The 18,141-nt window shown below is 41.7% G+C and overlaps 1 protein-coding gene across 3 annotated transcripts; it reads right to left on the bottom strand.

Annotated features, from left to right (window-relative positions):
- Window positions 1-62: 62 nt before the first annotated feature.
- Window positions 63-17,973, bottom strand: LOC134142070 (protein mono-ADP-ribosyltransferase PARP14-like). Of its 3 annotated transcripts, none has more exons than XM_062578814.1 (16): window positions 17,774-17,973; window positions 16,530-16,682; window positions 15,118-15,381; window positions 14,238-14,474; window positions 10,768-13,037; window positions 9,065-9,301; window positions 8,592-8,813; window positions 8,341-8,404; window positions 7,276-7,425; window positions 6,531-6,593; window positions 4,948-5,115; window positions 4,481-4,687; window positions 3,784-4,392; window positions 3,086-3,231; window positions 1,902-2,076; window positions 63-665 (listed from the first exon to the last, which is right to left on the bottom strand). In XM_062578814.1, exons 1-16 carry the CDS (start codon window positions 17,964-17,966, stop codon window positions 373-375), a joined length of 5,451 nt encoding a protein of 1,816 aa, XP_062434798.1. In that variant the 5' UTR covers window positions 17,967-17,973; the 3' UTR covers window positions 63-372. The 3 variants fall into 3 exon arrangements, with proteins under 3 accessions (XP_062434798.1, XP_062434800.1, XP_062434799.1); XM_062578816.1 differs by lacking the exon at window positions 17,774-17,973 and adding an exon at window positions 17,671-17,698; XM_062578815.1 differs by lacking the exon at window positions 7,276-7,425.
- Between the last annotated feature and the right edge of the window lie 168 nt (window positions 17,974-18,141).

The following is an 18,141-nucleotide window of genomic DNA, read 5'->3' as shown; positions in this document are numbered from 1 at the left end:
GCCGCAGGGCTCCCCCCACGGTTGTAATGCTTCCATGCTGCCTAGAAGAAATCAGAGGGTTTTATTTATTATTGTTATTATCCTAGAAATTCCAACAGCCAAGATTCTGCACGCAGAAGTTCTGATCCGCGGGAGGCAGACGACGCCCCTAAGAAGCGGCTGTGGGGTCGGGAACGCGCCCCTCGGCGATCGCCAGGTGGCCGCGGCAGCACGGGCCGGGGCGAAGCAACGAACGCCAAGTCCGTTCTGGGGCTCTTAACGGCAGCAAACATCAGTGGATCCCCCCGAAAGCCGCAGTGGTGAGCAAGGTTATCCCGCCTGAGAGTGAGGGTTCTGCGTAAATCATTGTGGGCAGTCGCTAGGCGCTTCGTATTAAGAAATTCTGAAAGTAATCAGGTACTCCGGGTATGCTTGAATGTCACTGAATATGACGAACGTTTCTGGAAGATTAATGTCATTGACCACGCTGTCGTACAGGTCCGTAGGATCCGCCGGGTTTTTTGCTGGTGGAGTAACGAGGTCCGCGCTCCCGGCACAGTATTCTCCAGTGAGGACCCGAGCCAAGTACATGTATTTTTTGCCGTTCACATCTGGTCGGGAATAAATATCCTGAGCAGAATAATCCGCTCCGACAGCAAAGTAGGTTCCCTTTCCAATCACGGCAGCTGTTTGGAAAGACAACGTTTCCAAATAGAGTTAGCATTCATATTCACAGAAGCATTCCTAAAGCTCCCTCTCACTTTTTTTTTTTTTTTTTTTTTTTTTTTTTTTTTTTTACTATTCTGCAGAACAAACGATAAATTGGTGTAAGTGCTAAATTAGGTAAAAGGATTGTTTCTCAGAATAATCGTTTGTACCAGAATCCAACACAAATCTGCTTGGACATACAGATCAGCTGAGCTGTCATCACCCAGGTTTCCTTGCCTAGAGAGAAAAAGGTTCGTCTCCCTGTTTAGCCTTGTGCAATTTTCTATCTACTAAACTGCAAATTTTTCAGCAGTCTTTTCATCTTAAAAGGGCTGTAGAATTGCAATTACAATTTTCCAGTTACACCTCAGAGTCAGAAGTTGGAGGAATCACGGTTCTTTGAGACAGACAAGAGATCAGAGTGTCAATTAGATCCGAATTAAGTGTCCAGCTCTCTCATGAGAAAGCCAGCCCTATGCATGTACAATTATGTCTCTAAGCAGAAAATCTTAAAAATAAAAAGCAAGCAGTTTTGGGGATAAGGAGGCAAGAATTCCAAGAGCAACTGGTACCTAAATTCAGCTCAGGTTCCACCTCTTTGGATCCTATTCCTCAACTTTGAATGCAACCTGATACTAAACATTGCATGACCATGCTAGAGGAACTAGAAAAGAAAAAACACCAAAAAGCAATCTTTGAACTAACAAAAAACATCTTTTTGCTATATATTAAATAACTGCCCCTCGTAGCCATTAAAGGGGAAGAAATAATTAATTTAAATTATCGGTTAAAAAAAAAGTGGGTGAAATGGGATCTTCCGATTGCTTGTGCTGTCCCTATCTTTGGAGGCAGGAGAAGTCTGTGCATTGCTACTTTGTCAGCTGGCTTTGCTCAAGACGGGCAAGGATGCTGAGCAGTGGCCCCAGCACCTTTCTGTAGGCAGATGCCAGCAAGCATTTCTCAGAGGTCACCTGGGTTTGCTTTCAGAGCAGGTGAGCTTTCTCCAAGACTTTCTTGATGGTGGGGTTCATAAACAGGAACTTGACAGACCAGGTCAATGCTTCTGTCCATGCAGGTTATGGCCTAGAGTTGCTTCTTCTTGTGTTCTCCAGCTTTATCCAGCCCTCACGTTGTGCTTTCGCGTTATCACACCATTACCCCCTTGAATATCAGGCACATGTGGAAGCAGTTAACCGTGTTGGGCAGTGACTCACCGTTCTTTCCAGCAAAGCTGCGATTGAATCCATTGTGATTGATGGTGCTCAGCAAGTATCCAGCCGTCCCATGAAACAGCAACTTCTCATTATTTTGATTTTTGTTCTTCTTATCCATAGATCTCTTTTTGATTTGGTAGGTCTGCCAGAGGAAGGGATTTTGTATTCTTTCAATCTGCGAAGTTACAAAGTAGAGCTGTATTTATACTGGTAGGGACCCGTATTTATCATGACAGCAAAGCATTAAAACAAAACCAAGCTTAAAGAATGAGAGCAGTTACCACGCTGCCCTGTTAGCATGCAGTTCGTCTTGGGGAACTGAGTATGTGAGCCTCTGCAAAACGAGACACCGAAGTATTAGCTTACAAAAATGCTTTTGAACTTGATATATTTGCCTCCAGTATAATCTTAAAGGCATTGCTGTAAGACCTTTCAATTTTCAGCAGAAAAAAGACTCAGAACTTTCCATTTTCAATGGAAAAGACATGTCATTACTTGATCTTTCCCCTTCTACGCTAATATTTTCTTCTATTTGTGTCATAGTGACCACACTCAGCGAGTTTCATCACAGAAAATCACTGATTTTTTTTCCAAATACCTGTTCCCACTCTTATTTCTATCTTATTTCCTCATATTTATTGCTCCTCCTTGCTTCTAAATAATTCCACATTCTCCTTGGCCATTACCTTTCTGTATAGCATTTTGCAGACTTTTCAGCAAACAGAAGCAACTCCCAACATTTTGGTTAAAACTAGCACCGTGCCTGGCAGGCTCTGGGGCTGGCAGGGAAGAAGTCCACTCCGAAGGTGGTGAGCCACCAGAGAGCTTCACAGCCAGCCTGTGAGGTCGGGGCTGTGGGGAGCTCCCAGCCGGGAGCGGACCTGACCGCTGCCTCCCTATCTAGATCTTTTTCAATACAGAGCTTCCCAAATTGAAATACTGAGCGGCCAATTAGCTGAACACAAACTCAGCCTGAAGACTGGCAGCCACCGGCCTTGCATGACCGGCGAGGAAGAAACGCCAGTGCAAGCCTTAGGAAACGCGGTTCGGTTTACAACCACGCCATGCCATGCTGCGGAGTTGACACACGGGAAGTTATTTAGCTTGCAGACACTTTACAGACAATATGTAGAGCATCTATTGATGTTTTCAGCCCAAGAGTTCACTTTTTTGTATGACCTCACCTTCTTTATGGTGAAGTTGGGACAGGTTTTCTGAAATTCTTTCTGAACGTCCAGATATTGCTGGCTCCCCGGTGGGAGGTTCACCACCCGGACCCACTCCTCCTTCATGTCTTCCCACTCCGCTGGCAGCTCAACCGCCTGCTTCTCTGTGAAAACAAGGGTGGGAGGGTTAGTCCAACCAGCCAGCGTGGTTTTACGGGCACATCTCTTCCAACGGGCTGGACGCGGAGTACTGAGAGGACAACGCCTTATGCAATGCTTTCTCCCAAGGATATTCTCTCTCTTCAATAAATCACTAATTCTGTAATGCACTGATAAGATTGTACATTTTTCTAGAAGTCTGATCACCCCAGTACTAGTGCTCGGCTAAAACAGGTTTTAGAACCACAAAAGAATTTTGCTCGTTATTTTATACACCACTTCCTTCCTTTGTCAAACTGAGGCGTGAAACCTGTGCTCACAGGTCACATAGGTATGGATGACTTTTGTATTTAAAAATAAAGTTCCGTCATATCTGACACTAATTCTGAAACTAAACACTGCCAGCTGTGGCATGTCTGGCAAAAAAACAAAACAAAACAAAACAAACAGTTGTGGAATAGCTTTACTTCTTTGGAATACCTAAGTTTGTATTTATCAGAATTATCATTCACTAATCATCATAAAAAAATTTTTTGTTTAACAGAGCTCTAATTTACCTTCATTCTTCAGCACACGTTGAATGCTTATAGTTGTTCCTTGGTCATCATTAGCTTGTAGAGTGTTCAGATCTACTTTGTAATTCTTATTCTTAATTTTGACCATAACATATGTGCTTTTAGCTATTCTGGCATCCTCTAGCTGCATATTTGTCAGCTTATCAAAAGCTTCAAAAGTATCATTGCTTCCTGGATACCTCCATTCAATTAGGTTATAAACAAGTTCTGCCTTGGATTGTTCTTCTCGAGCATCCTTAAGTTTTTGGATCATATTTTGAACTTCCATAGAAACAGAATAGACATCCCGGCTAATACCAGAAATTTTAATCTGCGGGGCAGACAGGTTGTTTTCAAGCTGAATGCTAACATGTTTTCTTCTCTGAAGATCTGCCAGAGTATTAATCTGCCTCTGATCAAAACTTTCAATTAGCTCATCTGAAATAGTGTTTTCACTCTGTTCCTTTAAAATCAATTTTGTTATCCAAGATGCAGCATCATCCACATTTTTTTGGCTTTGTCCACAAATTTGGAATGTGACTAACTCAACTTTCTTCTCCAAAGCCAAGGGTTGTTTCTTCTCAGTGGATTGTTTTTTGTCAAACAGAAATGCTGTAATGAAGTGCATGGTAAAAAATTAGCTTTATTTAAAAGATTTTAGTTTTATGTGCCCATGCAAATGGAAAACCCACCTACTTACATGTTAACTTAAATTTGTCTGTATCAGAATCATGGGCATATGACTCTTGTTTTTTCTTCATGCTTTTGTAAAAATTGCTGTTCATCTTTGTCTCGAAGATGATTATTCTAATTTTTTTCAAATGCTGTACTGCTTTTTTGCTTGCAAATTCAATTATAGCATCCAACATGTTATCCGCTACCTTTGCTGGACTCTGTCCTGCCTGACCTAAGTGAAAATATAAAACATACCAGTCAGTGAACAATATTTGAATCAAGGCCAAGTCCAGAAAACAGATAGCACATACCAGTTGATACAGACTTTTATCACTGTGTTCAGTGTCTGAACTGACCCCAGTGAATTTTCACAAATCACAGTTTATGCAATATCTTCAAAAATCTGCTTTCCCTACTGCAGGCATTAACTTTGTCCCAGCTGCTGAAATAACCCCATTGCAACCCTAGCTGCTCTCCCAGGAAAACACAAACCTGTTCCAATTGCTGGGAAGGCCACAGACTTGTACATCTGGAGCTCACACTCCTGAAGCACTTGGGTGACCTGTTTCCTCACATCCAGATTGTGAATCAGGTGGATGATTTTGCTGCATGGCAGGTTTCCACCTTGTGTAGTAACAAAGCCGTGTTGAAGCTGCCCAGCTGGACGAGAGAAGATCAAGAAGGAAACACAATATTTTCAAAGCGGCCACCCCATCTGACAATGCATCTGTTTATATCAGTGCTAGTGTACACTGGAGTAATACAGAGTGGAAGAGTGGAAAAAGTGGAAAGAAAGCCACTGCGCACCCTATTATCCTGGTTTTAGCTGATTCAGGTTTTCTCTGCGAATCTTACTTCAGAATTTCTTTCAGACAGTAACTCAAGTGACTATATTTTCTGTTTGACTGTAATTTTCTGTGATATGGTAAACATATCTGGGACCTCTGCTAAGAAATGCTTTCCTATTAAGTAAAACATATCAACTTATGTTCAATTTAAACATTTTTACTTTTTACAGGTATTTAAAAGCATGCTAATGGAACATGTGCAATTCATTTATTTGAGAAATAGTTTCTTGCGCCACCTATGCCTTAATGCCTCAAATTACAATTCTGCAGAAGAGCTGAGTGGTTAAAATAATGTCATTAAGATAATGACCGACTCACCAGGAACTGTGATATGGAATCTTTAAAGACTTTTGCACTTTCAGATGCACTACAAGCATCTAACAAGGGAGTCATTTTGTGAGGATGGATGGACTCACGAGTATATAAACCACTTCACTGGTCCCAGAAGTCATGACTGACTGAGGGATGCTCTGCATCTGCTGAGACCAGACTGTAAGAAGGGAGAGACTGCAGAGCCGAAGGTGAGAAGAATATCCTAGGAAGTCCATCTTGAAAGCTAATTCCGGACTCACAGGAGCAACATTTTGTTTTTGCAGCCCGAACCTCTTCTGTCTTTTGCTCCTGGGGGCTACCCACAGCCAGCAGTGATTTAACTACTGTATTGGTCTGGCTGACTGCAGAGACTACAGAAGAAATCATCAGTGTAGCAAGCACAGTTACGTTATTTTAATTAAAAGTAATTGTGCATTTGTGAATACAAGATTAGATTGCCTATTAGTTCTTAAGAAACTGAAGACCTGATGCACTTGCCTAGGCCAATAGAAAATATTCCATCATTTTTCCTCAGTACTGGCATCAGTCTTAAAACTTCAGTTGCCTCCTAGCTGACAATAGGTGAAGTTAAAAATTATGTTAAAGTCAATTAGACTATTTCTGTTCTTAGGTCAGGCACATGCTTGAGTAATCTCAGGGGTCAATACCTTAAATTGCAATAATTTCCAAGAACTCATTCGTGACCGAAAACTATAACCAACTTCTGCTCAGTTGCGAGAATAAAAATTCTCAAAGTGGGTGTCATGACAACAGGATTTTTCAAAATTCCTTAAACTGAAAGCTATTTTTTTCCTGATACAACAATTATACTATCAGAACAGAGAATTATAATAGTGACATTAAATTCAATTTTCAGAAAAATCTAACCAAACAAAAGAGGATGCTGTAACGTACCATACTGAGCACATTCTCCTTTTACCTGGGAACCGGCAGCGTCCATAATTGCTTTGAAGACCCCTTAAATGAGACAAGAAAAAGCATACACGTTTAATAAGTCAGCTTAGCCACCTCTACTCAAAACTTCATCCTAATTGTATAGTCTACGAGCACCCCAAATTCCTGCAGAGCGTAAAGCCTTGCCAGCTCCCCAACGCACCCTCCGTGACAGGCTGCACTGGCTGCGAGGAGAGCACTGCCTTGATTATTGATTAGAAATCATAATGAGAAACTCCAGTTCAATCACCCCACCAGCAAAGAGCATGCTCCTCACCAAACCCTCTGGTTGTTCTGAATCATATCATTTGCCGTCCTTCATTCTTACAATTCATACCGTCACCAAAATATTTTCGGCTTCTTACAGGTCAATTTTCTTAATCAGAGCTCTGGCTAACGGAGGGATGCCTTAGCAACACAGCATTTTTCCAGCATTATATTTGATCTAAATGTTCCCTTTTGGTTAAGCAATAAAAATGTGATCGGAAGTCTTCTGTTTGAGTACTGTGGTTAACAAAATGGTATATTCAGGGCATATACAAAACCCTAGATGGCTTGAGATCTATTTTCTGGCCAACTGCCACACTCTCTCTCTTACGTGAAAAATATTTTATTAAAAGGTTTTCACATATGGACAATTCTTTCCTTCCCTTTTTAAAAGCTAGCAGGAATTTACCATTAAAGAACTATATATTCAATGTAATACCTGATGTGACATTAAATGTTGAATTTGATATGTTTACAATAACATCTGTGTCTTCCTTAGTAATATCTCCATTAACTAGCTGGACTGTAATAGAACCAATCTGCATTTCATGAACTTCCAATGTGTTAGTTGTAACAGGCTCAATGAAAACTGCAAGGAAAACAAAACAAAACAAAAAAACCCCTTTAAACAGTCCTGTTGTAGTTTTGGCTGTTATTCTTTTCCATTTATGGAAACTTTATGCATTGGATAAATAGCTCCCAGCTAAATTTAACATATCCTTTTCGTTTTTGAGAGGTATTTGTCTTATTTAAGTACTGTGAAAATGAAAGCATTTCTATTCCTGTAAACGGATGCACTATAAATTCTGACAGGACTCTTGCAGTTGTCTGATCGGACCAGCAGCTTTCCCTGAATTAACTCTCACATGACGCAGAGTATCCAGTTTCAACTTAAGTAAGGCCTGTAATGGAGATCCCACGTCACTGCTTTGTAAGTTATTTCACCTTTACCCTCGTAGATACAAATCTGTGCCTTACTGGTCTAAATTGCTCTAGTTAACATTTTATCATTCACTCATAACTTTTCCTCATCGATACTGAGAGCAATTGCGAGAAAATGAGTTATTTATTCACAGAAATCCCTGCTGATGATGCAGTTCACTGATGTGTTTTTTCTAATGTGTCACACTACTGTAAACTCATAAATGGGAAGGAAAGTAACCATTCGGTACACCTCTAAATGGGGGACTATAAGTACAGATGTACATGTTATTTACAGCCTACTTGGCAAGGTGACTGCAATTTCTCATGCCCTTTCAGTATGACAAACTGTGGTTCTCCCGTCCAGATACCCTCTTCTGTAGAATATGCGTGGCCTCCTAAGAGGTGAGCGTGCCCTCACTAATATAATTTTCCCTTTAAGAATTTTTTTAGGACTGTCGTCCATTGAGAGGTAAAAAAATACTCTGTGTCTTGGTGACATTTCATCTGTCACTTATGTGTGCATAAAATTGCTTATTTACCTTTTCCTGTGTGTCCCCGATCCCACCCCTAGGAAACTTACTCTGCTGTGGTGCTGTCGCACTGCAATTCTCCGCCACCCTATGTTCTAGTTCACTGGTAAATGCCTAGGGTGAGAGAAAAGGCACCTAGGTGAGGCAGTGAAAAACTGGAGAAACAGCCTGCTTTCACTGACCCAATGCAGTAAGGAAGGACTGAGTTATTCCCTCAAGAAAGCAATATAGCTAAAACATATTGGTAAGGCAAAACCAGAACAGTGTTCCATGCAGAAGGCTTGACCATGAGAAGAACTACCTGAATGTTATTGGTATCATTCGGGTGCAAGAGAAAATGAACTTCCCGGAGAGTCTTCGGAGCGTGACTGCTACTGAACTTGAGCACCGTGTCGAACATTAATTTAGCAACGGTGGACTTGGGAAATCCAAACCCTCCAGTTCCAATTGGTGGGAAAGCAATCGAATTCAGTGCAAGTGCTTCAGTTTTCTGCAGGCAACAATTGACTATGTCTTCTAGGGTCTGTAAAACACAGCAAAGATCCTTTAGTTTTTGAAGATCGTATAATCTGTTATTAATTCCATGGAGACCACGCTGCTATGAGAAAAGCCCTCCGTGGCACCCATGCATGAAGACATCTTTAAGGTCACTCAAACAGATGCGAATGGAGCTGAGTCATTTAAATTAACTATTTTTAAATGTGAAACTTCAGAAAGATATCTCCAATAAATCTGTTTTCAAAATCAAAGGCTTTTCAAATAATAAAAATCTACCTTCAGAGCCAGCCCTACTCCTCTGTCCCAGACGGGAAGAATGGCGTGAAGCACGGACTTGCAGGCCAGGTTGTATCCGCCAGTGTGGAGCACGGTCCCTTGACCAGCTACCTGTCCTTGCTTTTCCTTATCAAACTCTAACTGGAGTCCTGGCCCAGCCTTCTCCAGCAAGGCTTTGCAAAGACACCCCACACCAAGCCGCAGATCCACGCCCACACTGTTGACAATAACATCCGTCTGAAACAAAATTACGAGAGAAAGAGCTATAGCCAGATTTTAAGTAAAAATTACGTAGCAGGACTACTGAAGTAAAACATAGTAAGAACGACAGGGTGCCAACAGAGAAACAACCTGGTTTTCAGCATAGGTTCCACGCAGACTCTTCTTGGACTTGTTGGTAACCCACAGCAGAAGACACCACACCCACCGCACCCACAGTGCAGGTCCGGGGAGACTCAGAGCTGTTGAGATGAACCCGCCATCCGCTTCATCCCCTCTCCCCACGCCAGAGCCTTGCCTACGTTTCCCTGCGAAGGACTGCTGCTATATCGCTCCTTCTTCTCTAGCATCATCACAAGGTGGCGATACACACGTATAAAACATACGTCCCGTATAGGGTACGGGCAATGCAGAAAGTGTGACGTTCCCTTCCTCCCTTTTCCTGAAGCAGGACTGCATGCACCTTACCAGAAAAGCAGGGTCTTGCACACGAACAGAGGTGAAGATTGCTGTGCTTTTCTGAAGCAGAACGGGCAAAGCCTGCTGCTTGCTTTGCAATTCCACTCTCGCACTACCTAGGGAGCTGCTTTAAAGACAAGTGCTGCACTGAGCTTTTCTCCATCTGAAAATTGCTCTTCTTTTGGAAGAGGCTTTACAAGCAGCAAAATGACAAGAAAAGCAACTAATATGAAAGCAATACAACAATAATAACGTTAGGAAGGAGCTGGGATGAGTTACACAGAGGATTTTAAACTCCCAAACTATAAAAATCTGGTGGTGTTAAAAGAGAGAATTGTCAAGATGTATTTTGTATTACTGAAGTAAAGAAAAAAATCATGACAAGAAACTAAATCAGAGGTGTAAACTGAGTCTTGATGCAGCAGGTGAATAGCAACAAAACTCTGTGTTAGCAAAAAGAATAAAATAAAAAAAAGGAAAAAAAATCAAAGCAGAATTAGGTCTAGACTTCAGCCAAGTAAGCTAGGCATGCCCTCTTTTGTGGGGCTGCTTTTCTAAAGTTACTTTTCTAAGGTAACTTCTACAACCATGTCAATAACCCACCCAAAGAGAAACAAGGTAAAAAAAAAATAGGCTAAATCCCCTGTTAGCATGACTCACCATGTCCCAGCCAAGTTCTGATTCCCCTCAATACTTAACCTAGATACCTAGATCATATGAATATATCTGCTTACTCTATTACATGCTTACTCTAGATCTGGACACATAAAATACGAACTAGTAAGGAACTAAACAGCTTGACTTAATTCACAGCTGTACACTAGAAAGGACTCCAGAATGACAGATTCCATTATGAAATCCAAATTATCAGCCTTGCACTTTTGCTTCCTTGCTTAGCTAGCACATAACCTATGTTCCTCTATGTTGCAACCATCTTGTAAAACAGTTTAACCTACTGTCTTTCATTTTCTATTTAAATTTGAATTGCATCAAGTTAGAAAGGACCTGCAAAGCTGAAGGCCTACCGTGGCATCCTGAATGTTTTTTTGCTCCAGTCTGATGCACAGTCCTTCACCTGTTGTAATCATCTGCAGAGCCTCTTTTCTCTTGGCCTTCTGGCTTTCCTTCAGGCTACAGCTCTCAGAGAGCTGGGGCAGCAATGTCCCGGAGGATGATTTAGTAGTAAACACTTGTTTTACTGTCTCACTCAGAACCCGAATCGTTCTGTCTTCATCGTCCACAAGATGAACCTCCTTCAAGCTGCTGTTCCCCACAGATTTTTCCAAAGTTTTCTTGATGGAGAATACAGCTGAATGTGTACACTGTTGCAGCGAGAAGCCCCAAATCCCAGCACTTATAGAAGGAAAAGCTATGGAACGATGATTAAATGCTTTGGCCAGTTGTAGACATCTCTTCACTGTCTTCGTTACCCAGTGCAAAAATTTTGCTGTCTCTTTTTTCCTCCAACTGGGCACAACAGCATGAATCACATGCTTGCAGGGGAGCTTCTCCGCACTGGTGACGAAGGTGCCTCCAGCTTTCAGGCACCTGTGCTTCAGCAGCTGCTCAGACTCTCTTTGCAGGGTTTGACTGGCCACTTGTAGAAGGGCCCCAGCAGGGTTCTCAAGGGGTTTTGAGTCTTCACTCAATACATCTACCACAACATCCACTGGATAATTACACAAGTTACCTTTATAGACTGCTATTACAACTCCACCTTCCAGGGTTTCCTTGTAGTGGAGCTCTCTTTCCACTTCATTATCAACCTTTTCATCTTTTTGTTCTTGTTCTTGTTTTAGCCTGATCAAACAATCGTATTTCTGCTTTGCCTCCAAAACGTACAAATCCTTCCTCTCTGTGAAAAGCTCTTTGGCTCCTGGTTTATCAATTAGCACATTTTTACAGCACAGTGAGGAGAGAATTTGCTCAACTGTGGTGGCTGCCTTTGGCACTTCTGCTGTTGGTCCACTCAGAGAAATACACGGTGCCTTGATGTCAAAACACACTGTCACACCTTTCTTCCTGAATTCAAGATAAACATTGGCTTTTTCCTTCTCTATGAACTGCACTGCTGCCACTGACTTAGCTGGGATTACCTTTTCCATGTGTGTGTTTCTATCTATAAAATCAAAAACATTCTGATAAACTTCTGCTACAGCTTTAGAAAAGCCAGTAATGATCACTTTATTTTCTTTTCCATCAGGTTCATCAATTGTTACAGTCTTCTGGGAATAATTGTACTTCTTACACAAAAAGACTACGAGACTTCTCCACCCCTCCTTTTTAATTACTTCAGAGTCCTCCAGATCAATGCACTTACAGTCTAAAGCTGTGTTTATTTGCTTTTCTGCATCTAAGAGATCTTTAGGAGACTCTCCAAACAGCACTACATTACCATCCTCCAGCTCATAAAAAGCCTTAATTTTTTTTGAAGTAAATAATCTCCCTGACATTGTTTCACTATCTACACACTGTAGATATTGGAAAACATGGGGAACAATGTTAACTGATTTATATGGCATGTTCACTATCTTTTCCAGTAAGTCAGCTTTGATTTTATACACTTCTGCAGGTAATCCACGTAACTGGATAGTCTTTTTTGTATCATCATAAAAGATCTTTAAGCATGGATATTCTTTGTAAATATTCTCTTCTAACCCAGCATTGTGCAAAAATGCATATTTCCCTGGCATTATTGACACAGAAATTTCTATACTCTGTTTTTGCCTTTCGCTTTCTTTCATGGCTTTTTCCAGGCATTCCCTCACTTCTTTCTCTGCACTGTCCACGGCTGCTCTGTTGCCGGCAATCACCACCATCTCCTCAGAAGTATCTGTGACAATCAAAGCAACATCTTTCACCAGTCTGGCCTTCACGTCTTCCCAATCTGCTGAATTTACTTGACACTTTATGGCTGTGTAGCGGGACATGATGCGCGAGAGCTCCGCAGAAGCATCTTGCTTCCATGTTTTGATCAACTGAATCATCAGCATTTTCTGCTCGGAGAGGGAGGACGAGGGACACAATGTGATCTCTGGGTGTGTACAACCGGTCTGCGGCCATTTCACGTCACAGTGGAAAACTGCCATTTCCTGGTTTATTTCTTGGATCAGCTGGTCCCGCTTTTGTAAAAACTGCCAGATGTAGGGATCCAGCGGCACCCTGATGGGCTCCGGCATCTTGACACTTGGTCTTTCCTCTCCATAGAGAGCTGTTCCCAGGGAATGGTAGTAGGGATGCACAGAAATTGGCGTCTGTTCAAGTGAATGCTGCTTTTCCAAGACAGCGCTTAAATCTAAAATTTAAAACATATATCTACATGTATATACAAATATATATATGCATACACACACATACACACATATATCAATAACTTCAAATCAAGTGAATGCATTTGTTCTTAGAACTATTACATTGAATAAAATAACTTGGTTTTACATTTGAAAGAGCTATTTTTATGTCCTTGTGATTTCTCACTCATTCTGTAGGGTATAAGAAAAGAGACTTGACTCCAGCTAGTTTGGTAAATGCACTTGTAGCTGAATTTATCTGTAGAGCTTTACCTTGCTCTCATTTCCTAAGGAAAACTGGCATAATACAAGACCATATTGATTTTTTAAGTAGGAAATGTTTCTTATTCTCTAACTTAAAACAGAACTCGAGGTCCCAGTGCCTTCTCTTACATGTTTTCCATGCCGTTTCAATGAGAGTGGACAAAGGAAAGTAATGATACAGTTGACAGGCACTTAAAAACACATTACAATGAGCCAAATTACATATGAACTTAATGCACAAAAAATTCTTAAGCAAATACTGAGTGTATAAGAGAAACGGTTAGCTGGCAGATACCTTTAAATTGAAGGAAATTATTAATTATTAAGTTTCCTAACAGAGAGCTATTTACTGTGGTTGTCATGACATCAAAACGGGGCAGAGATTCCAAACTTGGAATAATAATAAGACTGTTACTTAGCTGTATCTCTTCCAGATACTGAAGAAATTTGACTTCAGTTAGTTTTTGGAAGCCAATTGTCAAAGCCAAAGCCATTAAGAGATCTATCTTCCTCTACCCTCAAATACAACTAGGCTGTAACATTAGATCAGAGACAAAAATGTCTGTGAAGGGGGAACACTATCAGTGGCAACAACCCCAGAAAAGCAGGTAAAGCAGATATTAAAACAAACCCTTGGTTACAGAGAACTGCAGGCCCTGGATGGAGAGTTGCTAAAACCTTAAACATGGAGCAATACTTCTAAGACCTTAATCAGAGCCTACTTAATGCTCACTCAGAACTTGCCCACTGGGACAAGATCAGAAAGACGCTCAAACCAGCAGGTGATGCCAAGCCCAGGAGCTGAGCAGAAGCTGCCAAGGGCCTCTTGAGCGGGGACAGTCCTTCTCAGGCACAAGGTGGTGTCCACTCCACATTGCCATCATTTGCTTTCAGGTCCCCAGACCCGGTTTGGGCCAGGCCATGGAGTGAGGCAGCATTACCTTTGGGACTGCAGAAGGTAACGATGGCCGAGCGCTCCTCGGGCAGGAGCTGGACGTCCGACACAAGCCCACCTCCGCTGCGTGTGCTCTCAAAATAAAGAGTGATATAGTCCGTAGAAACGCCAGCTGGTATATTTTCAGCCTTTAGGCTGCAGGTCACTTCAAGAAGCCTGGCAGTAATTTTAGATTTCTTAATTTGTTTGTTTTCTGCACATTTTTTGACAAATTCTTCAGCATCTGCAAACAGAAAAGCAACAGTAACTGAAGATGTTCTACCACATGATTATCAGTCCCAGCTATGACTTAGGGCAGAGACACAAGCTGAGTCTGCTTCTCTCTATATTTGGAGCAAAACTGTCTTTGGTGCACATAAATTTTCCTCTGTTTTATAATAAAAGTAGAAAACGGAAGCAGCCACATTACTCTGCGGTGCTCACTATTTCTGTGTCCCTGCCTGGTCCCCAGCCATTCCACCCGCGTACAAACAAGCACTTCTTGTCCTTTTACTGTCTTGTCAAACGGAGACCTCGCTTACTTCAGTAATTCACACAATCCATCTCCATACTCAGCCTGCTTCTATTTCTTCTGTACCTATCCCAAAATAAGGTAAAGATAGAGAAATACCGTTGTCCAATTTCAATTCATGAAGACGGTACGATCAGCTTCTTTCGCTGTAATGTTTGGGTCAGACAGATATTTTGAGCAAGCCATATATAATGAGATTTGCATCTTACTTGATAGGCTACAGCCCAGATAGACTGATTATCTATTTATTTATTTATTTAACTATTTGAATCTCTGATGGGAGCAGAATCGAGCTCTGAAAACAATTATTCACGCACATATACAGCAAAAATTGACAACACTCATTCGGTCTTACCGACACTTTTTACGAAAGTAGCCACGGCAGTGTTTATGTCAGGTATCATTTCCACATGGAAATCATCATCTGCTGTTAAGCCACTGATGTTCTCCAACAGCATACATAAACATTTTGCGTTGAAGTGCTGCACGTTTTTCAGGGCCACCAACAGCGAGGTCCCTGTGGAGCACTCTGCAATATTCTCTGTGGAGCACGACTTCTCCTGCAGCTCAGTACTCGAAACAAAACTCTGCGCCGTCCACGAGGCCTCCCCTGCGTCATCTTCAACAGAGATAACATAAAGGCACACATTTCTTGGAATACATAGAGCTCACTTTCCAGTCTCTCTTTATTTTCTGAATGTTCCTCTTCTCTCTACCTTTTCAAGTATTTCTCTCATTTCTTTTTTCAGAGGGAAAAAAGAAAGAAAGAATCGCAGAAGACTGCTCTACATATGCTACCATGTTTTTATTAGCTCCTAGTTCACTTGCAGGAATCGGCTGCTTCACCATGTCTGTAAGACAGGTATGAAAAAGCCAAAAATGAAAACTAGGTTGATGCAACAAAAAATACTAGAAGTAGCATCTAGACATTTTTTAATATTTAGCATTACTTACATGTTCCTTTCTAGTATAAACTAAAATGTATTTGATAATTTTGAGTACCTAATTTTAAAAGGAGAAAAAACATACCAACATAGCATTAAACAAGATTTCATACAGAAAGAAAAATACATGAGTGTAATCACTGAAGAACTTCCCCTTAACTGATCTTTCTTGGGGACTGCATATTTATTTTCCACTAGTGCAGATGTATTTTGACATACTGTATTATTTTCTGGATTGCATTTTGAATCACAAACCTTACTAGAACATTGCTGAAAGAGAATCTAAGCAAACACACTTATGAATGAGGCAGATGCATCCCTGTCCTCTGCAGAATCTCCTAACTGTAGGGAATACAAAGACACCCAGCACAGGATTAACAGTTTTGATACGTGTTTTTATATCTCATTTTAGAGTAGGTATCCAGGATAAGGGAAATAAATCCCTCTCAGGAGACAGTCCTCTCCTTAAAACAAATTAGAAGCTAATACCAGGTGAGTGGTCTAAGGTAAGATCAACTCCATCCTCAGTGATCACATCTAAACAGTTCATGGCTGGTTACTTTTCCATGTAACATCTTAGGTTGCCGAACTCACAGAGCAATTTTCAGCACATCTCTACCAAATTGGAGAGCTGTGCAGGAAAAAGCACCACAACTTTGACTTTATGAAGAATCGTTCTGGTCTCTTTGTATACAGAATGATGGGTAACACTTCACCTTGTCTTTGAAGTTTGCTCACGGCATCTAGAGCCTAAAATAAAAGTAAAGTATCCATGAATGATTTGACACTCTCACCAACATTTCAAAGCTCTAGTTAGGCTTACATTCTCTATTCTCTTTTGTGGGAACTATTTCTTCCTGAGATGCCTCCTTTTCAGTGGCTGCTGCTGTTTCAGGCTCCATGACAAACAGCTTCAACTTCTTCTTTCCTCCCAAATCCAGCTCATGAATCTGTCTCTGAAGAACTTGCTGCCTCACTAAATAAAACCAAAGAAAACAGTGACAGTCTGAATAGAAATGTAAGTTTTAAACTACTCGGCACTTTTCTACTACTACTACATCAGGACACATGCACTATGCCAGGAAATAAAAGAGCCATAAACTCGCAATGCTACGCGACAGGCGCAAGGGTTTCCTCCTGCGAAGGAATAGGGAAAGGATGCTGCTTCGCAGGCCTGCTTCCAGCCAGGGCTGCAGCACAGGCTCAGCGCAGCGCTTCTTACCCACCCAGCTGTGCAGCCAGAGGTTGGGAGCATGATAACAGGAAGGGGGGAAATAGAAGTATAAATAAATTAATAAATTAATTAATACATATTTACACACCAGAAAATACATAATATGCTATAAACATGTACTTAAATCTGCATTTTACACACATGCAATATATAGAATAGATATATAAAACAACTGCAGTTGAATGCTTTCCATCTTTCTGCTAGTTAGTATATAACATGTGATGTTATACATACAACATACAACATATAACATACAATACAGTATACCTAGTATACCTATATTAACTTATGTTCTAACATGTTTTATCAAAGTGCAAACCAGAGACTACTACCGTGCATCAAAATTAATAGGCATGCTGACTTGTGTTCTGATAAGTTTTATCTTTCAAAATTCAATCTAGAGAAATCTCTGAGCATCAAAATGAAGTTTATGTATGTAAGTTACAGGCAATGCATGCTACATGATATGCTATATGCATTAATGTACATTCTAGTAAGTTTTATCATTCAAAATTCAATCTAAAGAATAGTATGGAACACCAAAATTAAGTTTACGTATGCAATTAATACTTGTAAGTTATATAGCAGAGGATGCATATATATCAGTACAGCTATATCCCACATAGTATATAATATGTATTATATTACGTATAACCGAGTTAATGTATTTTAGCTTGCAGAAAGCTAACGTAAAAGTTACAGCTTAACATATATTAACGGATTAAGTTACGTGTGCTGTTAAAACACCCTAGCTGAAGGTCGCTCCCGCAGCGCCAGCGGAAAGCTGGGCGGCGGCGGCCCAGGCGGCTCGCGGCCGCGCCGCCGCCGCTCACCGTCGCGGCGGGCGAAGCAGACGAGGAGGTGCCCGGGCGCCGGCCCCGCTCGCAGCTCGCACTCGCCGCCGCCCGAGCGCTTCTGGCTCTGGAAGTAGCAGAGCAGCTTCTTCCGCAGGGCGCCCGGCGGCTCGGCGGCGCCCCAGTCGCCGCGCACCAGCAGCGGGAAGGCGTCCGGCTGCTGCCCGGCCATGGCCGCGCCGATCCGCCGCCCTCCGGCGCCGGCGCCCGCCCCAGCCCCGGCCGCTTTCGCTTTCGTTTCCCGGCAGCGCGGGGCGAGGAGCCGCTGCCCTCGAGCTGCTGGTGGCTACAGAGCGGCTGAGAGGAAGCGGCAGTTAACCACACTCTGGAAAAACAGTCTGATACAA

The sequence above is a fragment of the Rhea pennata genome, chromosome 6 (assembly GCF_028389875.1).
Source record: "Rhea pennata isolate bPtePen1 chromosome 6, bPtePen1.pri, whole genome shotgun sequence".
NCBI lineage: Eukaryota > Metazoa > Chordata > Aves > Rheiformes > Rheidae > Rhea > Rhea pennata.
This window is presented reverse-complemented; position numbering and strand designations above follow the sequence as displayed.

Coding starts and splice junctions, on each gene's coding strand:
- LOC134142070 (XM_062578814.1), bottom strand. CDS start 17,966: ATGGCCGGGCAGCAGCCGGACGCCTTCCCGCTGCTGGTGCGCGGCGAC. Junction 14,475..15,117: donor TACTTTCGTAAAAAGTGTCG/GTAAGACCGAAT, acceptor TTCTGTTTGCAG/ATGCTGAAGAATTTGTCAAA. Junction 3,232..3,783: donor ACGTGTGCTGAAGAATGAAG/GTAAATTAGAGC, acceptor TTGTTTTCACAG/AGAAGCAGGCGGTTGAGCTG.